The following is a 13,143-nucleotide window of genomic DNA, read 5'->3' on the forward strand; positions in this document are numbered from 1 at the left end:
GACGTGACTCAGGCTGCGCTGCACCAGCTTGGGCTCCGAGACCCATGGCTGTGGGGCTGAGCCCCCCTGACCCCCCATTGCCGTGGGGCTGAACGCCCTTGATCCCCAGTTCCATAGGGCTGAACCCCCTGATCCCCATTGCTGTGGAGCTGAGCCCCCTGCACCCCAACTCCTTGGGACTGACCCCCCCCGCACTCCAACTCCATGGGGCTGAACCTCTCTGCACCCCAATTCCATAGGGTTGAACCCCCCGATCCCCATTGCCGTGGGGCTGCCCCCCGCACCCCAACTCCATAGGTTTGAACCCCCTGCAGCGCAACTCCATGGGGCCGAACCCCCCGATCCCCCCGCAGCCCCGCTCCTCGTCTCTGCTCCTGCACCCCAACTCCATGGGGCTGCCCCGCAGCGCAGCCCCGCGTCTGCCCCCGCTCACGCACCTCGGCCGGGCCCGACGCGTCCGATCCGGGAGAACTTTCACCTCATGTCGCTCCCCCGGGCAGAATCGGCGACGGCGCCGCGGGCGGAGGCACCTGCGCCCGGAGCCCGGCCCGGCCCGGCCCGCCCCCGGAACGGCCGGGGGATGGAGGGGAAATGGAGGAAATGGGAGAATAAAGGAAACAATAGAGTGAAAAGGGGGGGAAAGTAAAAAAGGAAAGAAAAGGGAAAACAAAGACAATAATAAAGGGAAAAAGAAAGGACGAATAACCAACCCCCCCGGCTGTCCCGCCCCGAGCCCGCGCTGGGATATCCCGGGGCGGAAACGCCGGCTTAACAATCAGGGTTTAACCCACGTCGGTTTAACAAACAGTAAACCCCAACGCCGGTTTAACAAACAGGGTTTAACCCACGTCGGTTTAACAATCAGGGTTTAACCCACGTCGGTTTAACAAACAGTAAACCCTAACGCCGGTTTAACAAACAGGGTTTAACCCACGTCGGTTTAACAATCAGGGTTTAACCCACGTCGGTTTAACAAACAGGTGGCACCGGGACATTTGCGCAGGTTGCGGTGACGTCGGCCGGCGGCGCCCGCGGCCCCAGACGCACCGACGCGGCCTCCGCTTGTAACCGCGACAAATGAAATCAAAACCCATACAAATAAACACAAATAATACAAATAGAAGCACAAATAAACACAAACAGAAATCGGGCGGAAGGCGCAGCCGCCCGGCCCAGCCGCCCCGCGTCGCCGTTTCCCTCCTCCCCGTCCCACCCACCCAAAAATCCTCTTTGCGTCCCAAACGGCCTCGAAATCCCAAACCCGGCTCCGGCGCTGGTTCATTCTGGTGGATCCGGGGGGCGGCTGCCAGGGAGCAGCGGGAAGCGTTTTGGGGGCAGAAACCGCTTTTTGGAGCAAACCCCATTTTTAGAGCAGAAAGTGGTTTTGGAGAAGGAGCAGTTTTGGGGGCAAAACCTGCTGTTTTGGAGGCAAAACCCGCAGTTTTGGGGCAGGAGCTGCCTCACCTCAGCGCGGCGTGGATACCCCGGTCGGCCCGTTCACAGCCGCAGAAATGCCGCTTTGGGCAGCGAGAAGTGACCGCCCCCCCGAAATGCCGCTTTGGGCAGCGAGAAGTGACCGCCCCCCCGAAATGCCGCTTTGGGCAGCGAGAAGTGACCGCCCCCCCGAAATGCCGCTTTGGGCAGCGAGAAGTGACCGCCCCCCCGAAATGCCGCTTTGGGCACCGAGAAGCGGCCGCCCCCCCGAAATGCCGCTTTGGGCAGCGAGAAGTGACCGCCCCCCCGAAATGCCGCTTTGGGCAGCGAGAAGCGGCCGCCGCCCCCAGGCCCCGCGGGACAAAAGCGCCGGGGCGGAGCGCCCGGGAACCGCGCCCGGCACAGCCCGCGCTCCCCGCGTTCCACAGCCCCGCGCTCCCCGGGTTCCACAGCCCCGCGCTCCCCGGGTTCCACAGCCCCGCGCTCCCCGCGTTCCACAGCCCCGCGCTCCCCGGGTTCCACAGCCCCGCACTCCCCGGGTTCCACAGCCCCGCACTCCCCGGGTTCCACAGCCCCGCGCTCCCCGGGTTCCACAGCCCCGCACTCCCCGCGTTCCACAGCCCCGCGCTCCCCGCGTTCCACAGCCCCGCGCTCCCCGCGTTCCACAGCCCCGCGCTCCCCGCGTTCCACAGCCCGCGCTCCCCGGGTCCCACAGCCCAGCGCTCCCCGCGCTCCACAGCCCCGCGCTCCCCGGGTTCCACAGCCCCGCGCACCCCGCGCTCCCCGCGTTCTGCAGCCCCGCGCTCCCCGTGTTCCGCTCCAACGCGAAATTCCGCCGGGCGGGGAGCGGCCGGGACGCGGTTTGGGGCAAAATCAGCTGTTTGTGGGTCCCGCGTCGGAGAGGGAGAACGTCCAATAAACTGAGTATCAGGTAACACTGAGTGAACAGGAAAATGAACAACAGTAAAAGAAAATGAAGGAAAGGTAATATGGTATAATATAGTATGATATAATACAATAGAATATAATATGATACAGCACAATATCATATCAATCATATCATTGTATCATATCATCATATATCACGTTATATCATCATATAATATCACACCATCATATCATATCAATTACAAATATCTATCATATATCACCTATCATCACCTATGATATATCATCTATGATATATCACCTATCACCTGCCATATATCATCTGACATATTATATTGTAAATAGAACAAAGTAAAACAGAAGAAAGCAAAGCAGACTAAAGCAGAATCAAACAGAACCATATAAACCAGGATCAGGCCACGCCGACAGCGTCCCCCCCCACCATGCACAGATTCGCTTTTGCACTGTAAAGCTGATTTTATTTTACTTATTTTATTTTTCCCAATAAATTCTGCGGTTCCGCCAGCGCTGCCCGGAGCCAAAGGGTGTTGGTGCGGCCGCATGGAGGGGGACGGGAACGCCACCCGCGCTGAGACCAGCAGCGCTGGGCATCGCAGGGCTGGGCACCGCAGCGTCATCCGGGAGAAAGCGCCTTTTGTGTCCCAGCCTCTTTTCTGTGAGGAAAAAGGTCTTTTTTCCCCCCAAAAGCAGCCAGGAGGCGCCTGGAGATCAGCTCCGAACCCTCGTGCACGCCGAGGGCAGGTCGCTGTCCGGGTTGTTCAGTGCGGGTCAGTGCCGACACGGTACCGGGCTCTACCGCAGCAGCTGAAGCTGGCGATGCCGCAGGGCTGTGGCGGTTCCTCGCTGTGCCGGTGGGTCGGTGCACACACGGTAACAGGCTCTACAGCAGCGGGCAGCAGGCGATGCCGCAGGGCTGTGGCGGTTCCTCGCCGTGCCGGTGGGTCGGTGCGGACACACGGGGGTTAACGGGCTCTACAGCAGCGGGTAGCAGGCGTAGCTGGCGATGCCACAGTGGTTGTGGTGGTTCCTCGCCATGCGGATGTAGCCGGCGTCGCCGAAGTGCACCCCCCAGCTTGGGGACGGGGACACGGGGACAAACAGAAATGTTTGAAAAAGGGGGAAAATGAAGTTACTTGTTCTGCGAGTGAAGAGGCTGATGTACCCACATCTCAGCACCGAGGCGCTTCATTGTTCATTCACTTTCACTATTCAGGGTCAACGGTTGGACTCTTGGGAGACTTTTGGTCTCTTTCAACCCAAACTATGATCCTGTGATTTTATAATCCTACAATTAACCATTTCATGGCATTTCTCACCCCATATCAAGTCATGATGACACCATCAAGGAACTTAAGGTGGGTGTAAGTGTATTTCAGCTGCATTCAAGGTCCCGTCACACCTCCAGGTGCTGGGACACGGTTGAGCATAAATTTGATGATTTAATGATCTAAGGACCGACCCCAATTCCCAACCTTTAACGAACTCTCTTGCACAAGCAGCAGCTGATCCCCCTCCCGCCTCTGTGAACGTCACAGAACTGTAGAACATCATTATCACAAACGCCGGTTACTACAGAACGGTGAGGATGGCGGCGGGAGGAGCCGCTCCCTAGGGACGAGCATATGGACAACGGGAGTTCGGTGACGGGTGGTCGAGCCTTTACCTGTTTTTCACGAGCCAATAGTCTTTACCATCGAGGGTCCCGTAGCCGATGACGACCACAGCGTGATTCACTTTGTCCGTGCACCGCGGGTCGTCGTACACGCCTGCGGAACAGCGCGGGCGGGAAGGACACGAGCCACAACACCCCTCTGGCTCAACCTCAGCGGCAACGGCAACTCAACCTCCACCCCAACCCCAACCCAAACCCCAACCACAACCTCCACCCCAACCTCCACCCCAACCCCAACCACAACCTCCACCCCAACCCCAACCCCAACCCCAACCACAACCTCCACCCCAACCTCCACCCCAACCCCAACCCCAACCCCAACCCCAACCACAACCTCCACCCCAACCTCCACCCCAACCCCAACCACAACCCCAACCACAACCTCCACCCCAACCCCAACCACAACCCCAACCACAACCTCCACCCCAACCCCAACCTCCACCCCAACCTCCACCCCAACCCCAACCACAACCTCCACCCCAACCTCCACCCCAACCCCAACCACAACCTCCACCCCAACCTCCACCCCAACCCCAACCACAACCCCAACCCCAACCTCCACCCCAACCACAACCACAACCTCCACCCCAACCACAACCACAACCTCCACCCCAACCCCAACCCCAACCTCCACCCCAACCCCAACCCCAACCCCAACCTCCACCCCAACCCCAACCACAACCCCAACCTCCACCCCAACCACAACCACAACCTTCACCCCAACCTCCACCCCAACCACAACCACAACCTCCACCCCAACCCCAACCACAACCCCAACCTCAACCACAACCCCAATCCCAACCTCCACCCCAACCCTAACCCCAACCTCAACCCCAACCCCAACCTCAACCCCAATCCCAACCTCCACCCCAACCCCAACGCCAACGCCAACCCCAACCCCAACCCCAACGCCAACCCCAACCCCAACCCCAACCCCAACCCCAACCCCAACCCCAACCCCAACCACAACCTCAACCACAACCTCAACCTCAACCACAACCCTCACCCTCAACCTTCAACCTCAACCCCAACCTCCACCCCAACCTTCAACCTCAGCCTCAACGTCAACCTCAACCTCCACCCCCACCCCAACCTCCACCACCATTGCTGCTGTCTCAGGCTTTGCCGTATCAAGCCCTTCAACCAGGAGCTAAGCCCCAAATTGCCATTTTCCACCCAATTTCCCAAGCCTGACGTGCAGACAGACCCGGGAGCCGGCGAGGAAGGTCTGGGGGTGGAGGACGTACCTGACTTGTACAGGAAGAAGGTGGGCTGGGTGGCGTCGATGGCCACGGCCACCGGCCCCACGGTGGCCACGGCGTCCCTCAGGGCGGCCTCGTCGCCGTACGGCAGCTCCACGTACCTGGAGCAGGTGGCGGCGCGGTTGGACGCGTTGTACCGGCACGTCCCGTTCTGGGGGAACAGGGGATGGTGAGGAACGTGGGGAACACACCGGGAACATCTCCAGACCTTTGGGACGTTTCTACCAACTCGTTTTCACCCCGCGCCATCCTGGTCTTTGCGTTTCTTTGACCCCCGCGCGCAGGTGACAGAAGAGACGCCCGGGGCACCGGGAGGGGCACCCGGCCCTGTCGCTCCCCACACCAGGAACAGCCAAACCGAATCAGCAGAACTTTGTGTCTTCTTTCTAGAAACCTCCGATGACACCAGCTCTCACTTCCATATCGAAACTGCCCCATTTCTCGCCTTTCCCATCAGAACCTCCTCCTCCTCCACCTCAACTTCTGCTGCCAGCTCAGCCCCAGCACTCGAATTCCGCTTTTCCCCCCGGGGCTGAGCAGTCGCTATTTGGGCCCGTTTCCACGGGCCGTGTTCCCGGGACCCGGCTCGTTCGGGCGCCCCGGACACCGGGACTCTCACCATGGGGAACCCGGTTCCCACGGCTCCGTCCCCCAGCCCCGCAGCACCTGCTGTATTTTCTTTAAAACCAGCCTTTATGAACGTGTTCACCGGAAACGTCGCCCACTGAAGTGGTAAAAATATCAATATCCCACTCCTTAGCTACAGAAGCTGAAATAAAATCTGACGCCGGACTCGGGGCTCCTGTCCCCATTTTCCCTTCCCATTGCGCCATCATTTACGTAGGGCAGGAGTAAACAGGTAGAAATTCCGGCTGCTGGTGCCGCCACTCGCTTACGAGGACAATAAGAATAAAGGTCCCTTCCCCGGGTTTGAACGAACCGGCCGCAGAAGCCGAGGAGGCGACACAGGGCGGTGGAAACCGCGACAGAGGGAAATCAGAACCGTTTTGGTTGGAAAAGACCTTCAAGGTCATGGAGTCAACCACCAACCCAGCGCCGGCGCTGCCCCAGCGCCCGGGAACCCCGTCCGCACGTGGTTAACGGGTGGAAGAGCAGAAGAAGGTCCGCGGAGAAGGAAGAGCCGCGCGCCCGCCCTCGCCGGCTCCGCCGCCCACCTGCGCCGTGTAGGGGTAGGACTCGTCCGAGTCGATGCCCTCGTTGTCGATGATGTACTGGAAGGCGCTGGTCATGAAGCCTCCCTCGCAGCCCTTGTTCCCGTACATGGCGGAGCAGTCGACGAGGTTCTGGGCGCTCAGGGACACCAGCTTCCCCGTCTTCAGCTTCACCTGCCCCTCCAGGGCCCCCACGGCGCTGAAGGCCCAGCACGACCCGCACGCGCCCTGCGGACCCCGGCGCTCAGACGCTGCCCCCGGAGCCGAGGCCCCGGGAGGGCGCGGGAGCTGATGTCCGGGGGGGAGCGGGAGCTGCTCTGACCTGGTTCTTCACCTCGGTGACGCAGCCCTGGTCCCTCCAGTCCACCGTGTCCGGGGTCTCGCCGCGGCGCTGCGGGCGGTGCCGGGAGCTCCGGTTTGCCCGAGCAGAAACCTTGAACCCGGTTAACGAAGCCGCCACTTCCTCACTGGTCTGGGGGGAAAGAAAACACGAATTACTGGAAAAATGCAGCTCATGAGGTTCTGCTCTCCGGCGGGTCCTGCCGGGGGGTGCAGGGGACGTCCCTTGAGCGGCCTGAGCGGCAACAGTCACCAGGTTTGGGGAGCCCTTGGCTTTCTAGTTCCTTACATTTAGTTTCCAGACGCTCGTGTGGGTCGGACTCGACCGTCTCCAGAGGCCCCTTCCAACCCCAACCGCCCCCCCATTGAAAAGGGCGAGAAAAAGAAACCACGAAGCTTCACTCCAGCACCAAACCCCCGGAGCCGGTGGGCGGTGCAGGGATCCCCCCCCCGCCTCGGGCGGTTTGCACACATATAATGACCAGGACCGAGCGCGTCCACCCAGCGTTGCAGTAACGAGTTATTTCCCAACGCCCGGTTGCTTCACGCCGGCGGGTTGGTCCGAGCAGCTTCTCCGTGATTTCTGGAGCCCACGAGCAGGCGAGGGGCTGGGGGTCCCGGCAGCGTTTCCCCACAGCCGTTCCCCGCGTGAACCGACGGCAGCGCGGCACCCACCATGTCCCCCAGGTGGTTCATGGCCAGCTGGTAGGAGCGCAGCCCCAGCGAGTGCTCCAGGTTGTGCAGCGTCACCAGGCGCAGGTTCCTCTCCCACGTCCCGCGCCGCTGCCCTTCCTCCTCCTGCAACCGAGCGCAAGCCCCGTGACACACGGCGACCACCTCCCCGCAGCCGTTCCACCCCCAAAACCTCGTCGGGAGCCCCCGCAAACCCGGCCGCGCTCCGAGGAGCCGCTGGACCGTCTGTGACACCGCGGTGGTCGTGGCGGAGCAGCACGGCCACGTTGTCACCCCCACCCCCGAGCCCCCCGACACCGGTACCTCGTGCCGATACTCCTTGCCGTAGGTTTTCTTCCAGAGCTGCCAGTGCCAGTCCAGTGCGGGGTCGGGCTGTCCCGGCGCCACCGGGAGGGTGACGGTCCCCAGGATGGTGACAACCACCAGGAGCTTCATCCCGCTCCGCCGGGACCGGGGACTCGGTGTCACCTGTGCCGGGAGCCGAGGGCTCGGAGCCGCAATTGACCCCTCGGTGACAAATCCGGTTTGGCCAGGGCGGTGGTGACACCCCCGACGTGGCGCGGTGTCCACACCGGGTGATGCCACCAGCTCCCGTCCCACCCCCGCCCTCCGGTTCCCCCAAAACCCCGCGGGACGGGCTGGGAAATCCCACCCGGGCTCCCGAACGGCCCCGGGGGGCGAGTGTCCCGTCCCCACCCGCGGACACCGACACGCGGGGACACGTTCGGGCGACGTCTCGTCCTGCGGCTCCACCCGCCCGGGGGACGTTTCCACATCACCTGGTCAAGCGGCTGGTTTGGCAAACCTGCCCTTGCCAGTGTTAAATATGTATGTGTATATATATGAGACAAACAAGAAAAGAAAAAGGCAAAAAGACTCCCAAAACAGAACACAAAAAACCTCATAAACAAAGCAAAAAAAGTAATAAAAAGTAGTAAAATAAAAATAAAAGAAATAAAATAAATGCAAATAACAGAGCTGGGCAGAGAAGATGGCGACAGAGCCCAGCAGAAACCAGAATTTCTCCAGTTTTACTTCCTCCAGCCCCGGCACCATTTGAACACAAAGCCCCGACGTACCTGGCAGAGCCGCTCGTTGGGCGGCGCGTCCGGACCCGCGGGTGACGGGGACAGAGCGGAGCGTCCGCAGCGCCGGACGGACAGCGGGACGGACACCGGGACGGACAGCGGGACAGACACCGGGACACCGGCTGCGATTTGCCGGACAAATCACGAGCCAGGAAATGAGGAAACGCTCTGATTTCGTTTTCGCTTCGCTGGGAGCCGGCGCGGCCGTCACGCGGCTCTTCGCAGCAGGACGGTCGCAACCGCCACAAAATGAGGGTTTTCTCCCCAAACGAGCGGCCGGGCCCCGCGGAGGCGGCGCTGCCCGTGGGGCCGGGGTGGGGGGCGCCCTCCGCCAAAATTGGTTTGTTTGGGCATTTGTTGTGGTTTGGTGCTGAGCTGAGAGACGGGACGGGGCTGAGGCTGCTGGGTTGGGCTGGGTAGACCTGGGCTCCCCACTGAAACCAGCCCCAAACGGCTTAGCAATAAAACAATAAAATATAAAATAAATAAAAATATAAATACAATAAAATAAATATAAAATAAATAAAATGTAAAATAAAATAAAAGAGAATCATTTATTCAGTGCCGGTTTGGGCTGGGTAGACCTGGGCTCCCAGCTGAAACCAGCCCAAACCAGGGCTTAAAAGTAAATAAAATAAAATAATAAAATAAGTAATAAAATAATAAAATAAGTAAAATAACAATAAAAGAAAATTCCATTTATTCAGTGCTGGTTTGAACCGGGTAGACGTGACCTCCCAGCTCAAACCAGCGCTCAGGACCCAATAAATCACACTAAATCCTGCTGGGTAGAGCTGAGCTCCCTGCTCACCCGGGTCAGTACCAGCTGCAGCAACAAAGACAATCTCCTTTATTCCCTTTCCTGGGGGGGTCGCACGGGGGCAAAGACACAGTTTAAATCATTAAGGAATTAAATTCGTTAATGAATTAAACCACCTGAGAAACTGCAGGTGAAGGTGAATGAATCCATTTTGAACCCATTAAAACCATTTTTTGGTATTTTTAGAACAACCCTCCCAAGGCCAGAGATGCGGCACCGGGGGGATTTCAGCCCCGACGGGAGGACGAGGCAGAAACGTCCCGAATCGGGGTTTTGGTGGTTCACGGCCGGCGTGTTCCCAGCGCCGCTGCTGGCGCGGCCGCTCCCGCGGGCTCCGGGGCTCCCGGGGCTCCCGTCCGGCTCCTGCGCTTCGCAAACGCCAAAAACATGTTTACAAACACCCTTCAATGCAAAGAGCCCGAGGCCCCGGAGCGGCCGGGTGTCACCGCTCTGTCACCACTTTGTCACCAGTTTGTTTGTCCCCAGATCACCCCGCTCTCTTTGTGCTGACTCAGCACCCTGGACTTTCCCAAAGGAGCAAAAATGCCAATTTTTGGAGCCGATTTTGCCGGGCGGGAGCTTTGGGGTGAGAAACGGCCATTTGGGGTCATCAGGGGTAACTGAGGGACCTTCACGTGCTGCCGGGACAGAGCGGAGCCCCAAAAACACCTAAAAAAGGCCGATGGTGCCAAAAAAGCGCATCCCGGGTGCCCCTTGGGGAGGAGAATGAAGGGAATGGCTGCTCAGCGACTGCGTTTGGACCTGTTTTCACCCGTTTTTCACCCAAAAAGCCGTGGCCAATGCTGGAACCGGCTCCGGGGACAAATTGCCCCAAGTCGCTGCCCAAATGGGAGGTAAAATCAAACCCGGGAGGCGGCCGCGGCGCCGAGCGCGGTGGCGACGGCGGCTCAGCCGCGGCACCGCGGCGCAGCGGAGGGCCGGGGAAGCGGAGCCGGACGGCGCCGCCCTCGCCGGCCGCTCCTGGGGGGTTTCTACCCTAAGATTGGGAAATGGTGTAAAATCCCTCCCGCGTCCGACTGTTCCGCCGCCCGAGCCCCGTCCCCCGCGGCGCCGGCGCCGCGCAGCGAACCAGCCCCCTGTTGGTTCCCAGCAGTGGTTTATTTCACAGACAAGGGCCGGCGGGGTCGTGTCCTGCACGGGGGTTCCCACCCGGGGTGCGGGAGCCGTTCGCACCAGCGCCCCCGGGCGGGTGCAGCGTCCGCGGCACCAACGGCGCGGCAAAGGGGTCTCGGAGACAATCGGAGCCGGGGGGTCCTCGCTGCGGAGAGGCAGAATCTCCCCAAACCGGAGCGACGCTGGAGATCGGGGGACGAGGCTGGACTGGGCGCGGGGAGCCGGGCGCTCACATCTTGGGGAAGCTGGCGAGGTTGGCGACGCCGCAGGCGTTGTTCATGTTCCGCGCCAGCAGCACGTAGCCCTTGTTGCCCCACTCCTCGCCCCAGCTGCACGGAAACGCGGAGCCTGAGCCGCCGGCAAAGCCCGGCTTGGTAAAACCCGGCCCCGAGCGGCCCCGCCGTACCTGTTCTTGATGATCCAGTGCTTGGTGCCTTTCTGCGCGCCGTAGCCCACCGCCAGCACCGCGTGGTTGATGTTCTCGGCGTTGCAGCTCTCGTCGTAGTAAACACCTGCGGGGACGGTTGGTTACGTGCCGGATAACCCCCCCTGCCAGATAACCCCCCCGCCGGATAACCCCCCCGGCTCCCTGGGCGAGGCTCCTCACCGCGGCTGTAGAACTGGAAGGAGGGCAGGCTGGCGTCGATGCCCACGGAGACGGGCCCGATCCTGGCCACCGCCCTTTTCAGGGCCTTCTCGTTGCCCGGCGGGATCTCCCGGTAGCCGCGGCACTTGGCCGCCTTCCCGCTGGGGCTGTACATGCAGCTCTCGTCCTGCGGGACCAGCGGGGGCAGGGGACGTGGAGGGGATGGTTGGGGGGAGAAGATGGGGATGGTCAAGGGGAGGAAATGGGGATGGTCGGGGGGAGGAGAGGACGGGGCCGCGTCCCCACCTGGCCGATGTAGGGGTAGGCGTCCTCGGAGTCGATGCCGCGGTTCTGCCGCACGTACTCGAAGGCGTTGGTCATGTAGCCGCCGCCGCAGCCGTCGTTGTTGGCCACGCAGTCCACCAGGTTCTGGGGGCTGAGCGGGAGCAGCTTCCCCGTCCGGCGCTTCAGCTGCCCCTCCAGCGCGCCCACCGAGCTGAACGCCCAGCACGAGCCGCACTGGCCCTGCGGGGACACGGGGTCACACGGGGTGACACAGGGTGACACGGGGGGGACACGGGGGGGACATGGGGGGGACACGGGGGGGACACGGGGGGGACACCGCGCCCCAGGAGCCACCTGCTCACCTGGTTCTTGACGGGCGTCACGTAGCCTTTCCTCCTCCAGTCCACGGCCGCCGGCGCTCGCTGGGTCCAGTCGGGGACGTAGAGGGTCCCGTTGGGACGCTGGTGGCCACGAGGCACCTTCAAGCCCGTCATGGTCCTCACCACCTCCTCGCTGGTCTGGGGACGGACGGGGCGGGTGTGACCCCGGGGCTCGGGGACAGAGCAGCGCCCAGGGGCGCTCGTCCCGTCCCCGCCTCCCGCTGCCGCCCCCGGTGTCCGCACCATGTCCCCCAGGTGGTTCATGGCCAGCTGGAAGCTGTGGACGCCCAGCGCGTGCTCCAGGTTGTGCCGGTTGATGTACTTGAGGTTTTTCTCCCAGATGAGCCTCCGTGCCGCCTCGTCCGCCTGCGCCGCGGGGGAGATGCTGCTGGGTGCCCGCGAGCGCCCCGGGCGCCGCGGAGCCGGTGCCGCGGTTCCGCCGGCCGTACCTGCCCGTTGTACTCCTTGCCGTACGTTTTCTTCCACAGGCGCCACTGCGCGTCCAGCTCGGGCTGCGGTTGGGCCCCCGCGGCCGGGACCAGCAGGGCCAGCAGCGCCGGCCACCACATCCTGGGGACGGGGACTGAGCTGGGGGGGCACCGCGACCCCCACACGCCCAGTTTTGGGGCCGAGACCCCCCCATCCACCTTGTTTTGGGAGCAGAGGAACCGGGACCTCCCCGCCAACCCCGTTTTGGGGCCGGGGGGAGCAGAACCCCACACCCAGTTTCGGGGCTGGTGGGGACCAGGACCCCCCCAACTGCCCAGTGTTGGTGCCAGGACCCCCCAAACCACCCAGTGTTGGTGCCAGGACCCCCACAGCCAGCCCCGGGGCCGGGGGGAAGCAGGAGTCCCCACGCCCGGTCCGGGGCCGGCGGCGCTGGCCGAGCGCCGGCATCACATGAGCCGGCAGCCGGTTCCCATTAACCCCCCCGGCTCTTCCCCGCAGCCCCGGGCCGGGAATAAACCGAATTTCGGGGGTGCAGGGGCCGCCATGAGGGGTCCCCAGCATCCCGTCCCCCCCTTTGCTTCACCCGCTCTCTCCCCACGGCAGGGGACGCAGTCCCAGCCCCCTGCGCTCCGTGCCTCAGTTTCCCCTTCACTCCCCCAACACTGACGGTCCCGGCACCGCCGCACCAGCCCGTTCCCCCCACTCCCACTGGGGACCATTCCCCGGGGACAAAAGCCACCCAAGCGCCCCAGCAAGGCCTTGTCAGGCCCCCTGTCCCCCCATGCGCCCCCACTTACCCCGGCATGGCGCTGCGGGGACACGGGCGGCGGGACGGGGGACACGGGCGGCGGGACCGGGGCCGCGGCTGCAGCAGCTTTTATGGCGCTGGGTTGAGGAAGTCGGAGGCAGCTGGAAAATG

At 62.3% G+C, this 13,143-nt stretch overlaps 2 protein-coding genes across 2 annotated transcripts; both read right to left on the reverse strand.

Moving 5' to 3' along the window:
- Positions 1–3,086: 3,086 nt before the first annotated feature.
- Positions 3,087–9,429, reverse strand: CTSS (cathepsin S). The gene is made up of 7 exons (XM_080361057.1): positions 7,785–9,429; positions 7,464–7,586; positions 6,772–6,921; positions 6,453–6,677; positions 5,263–5,428; positions 4,007–4,109; positions 3,087–3,415 (listed from the first exon to the last, which is right to left on the reverse strand). Exons 1-7 carry the CDS (start codon positions 7,914–7,916, stop codon positions 3,316–3,318), a joined length of 999 nt encoding a protein of 332 aa, XP_080217183.1. The 5' UTR covers positions 7,917–9,429; the 3' UTR covers positions 3,087–3,315.
- Positions 9,430–10,552: 1,123 nt separating this feature from the next.
- On the reverse strand, positions 10,553–13,077 carry CTSK (cathepsin K). Its single transcript, XM_080361056.1, has 8 exons — positions 13,022–13,077; positions 12,224–12,344; positions 12,018–12,140; positions 11,757–11,912; positions 11,416–11,634; positions 11,131–11,296; positions 10,930–11,035; positions 10,553–10,852 (listed from the first exon to the last, which is right to left on the reverse strand). The coding sequence occupies exons 1-8, from the start codon at positions 13,027–13,029 to the stop codon at positions 10,753–10,755; spliced, it is 999 nt and encodes a 332-aa protein (XP_080217182.1). The 5' UTR covers positions 13,030–13,077; the 3' UTR covers positions 10,553–10,752.
- Between the last annotated feature and the right edge of the window lie 66 nt (positions 13,078–13,143).

Source organism: Nesoenas mayeri (genome assembly GCF_963082525.1).
Source record: "Nesoenas mayeri genome assembly, chromosome: 30".
NCBI lineage: Eukaryota > Metazoa > Chordata > Aves > Columbiformes > Columbidae > Nesoenas > Nesoenas mayeri.

Bases quoted from the DNA above. Each gene is read 5' to 3' on its own strand.
- CTSK (XM_080361056.1), bottom strand. The intron at 11,036-11,130 runs GTGAGGAGCCTC...CCGTCCCCGCAG, and splicing joins CTTCCAGTTCTACAGCCGCG to GTGTTTACTACGACGAGAGC. The intron at 10,853-10,929 runs GTACGGCGGGGC...GTTTCCGTGCAG, and splicing joins CACTGGATCATCAAGAACAG to CTGGGGCGAGGAGTGGGGCA.
- CTSS (XM_080361057.1), bottom strand. From the start codon at position 7,916: ATGAAGCTCCTGGTGGTTGTCACCATCCTGGGGACCGTCACCCTCCCG. The intron at 6,678-6,771 runs GTCAGAGCAGCT...CGGGGTCCGCAG, and splicing joins TCACCGAGGTGAAGAACCAG to GGCGCGTGCGGGTCGTGCTG. The intron at 5,429-6,452 runs GTGGGCGGCGGA...CTGTTCCCCCAG, and splicing joins CCTACCCCTACACGGCGCAG to AACGGGACGTGCCGGTACAA.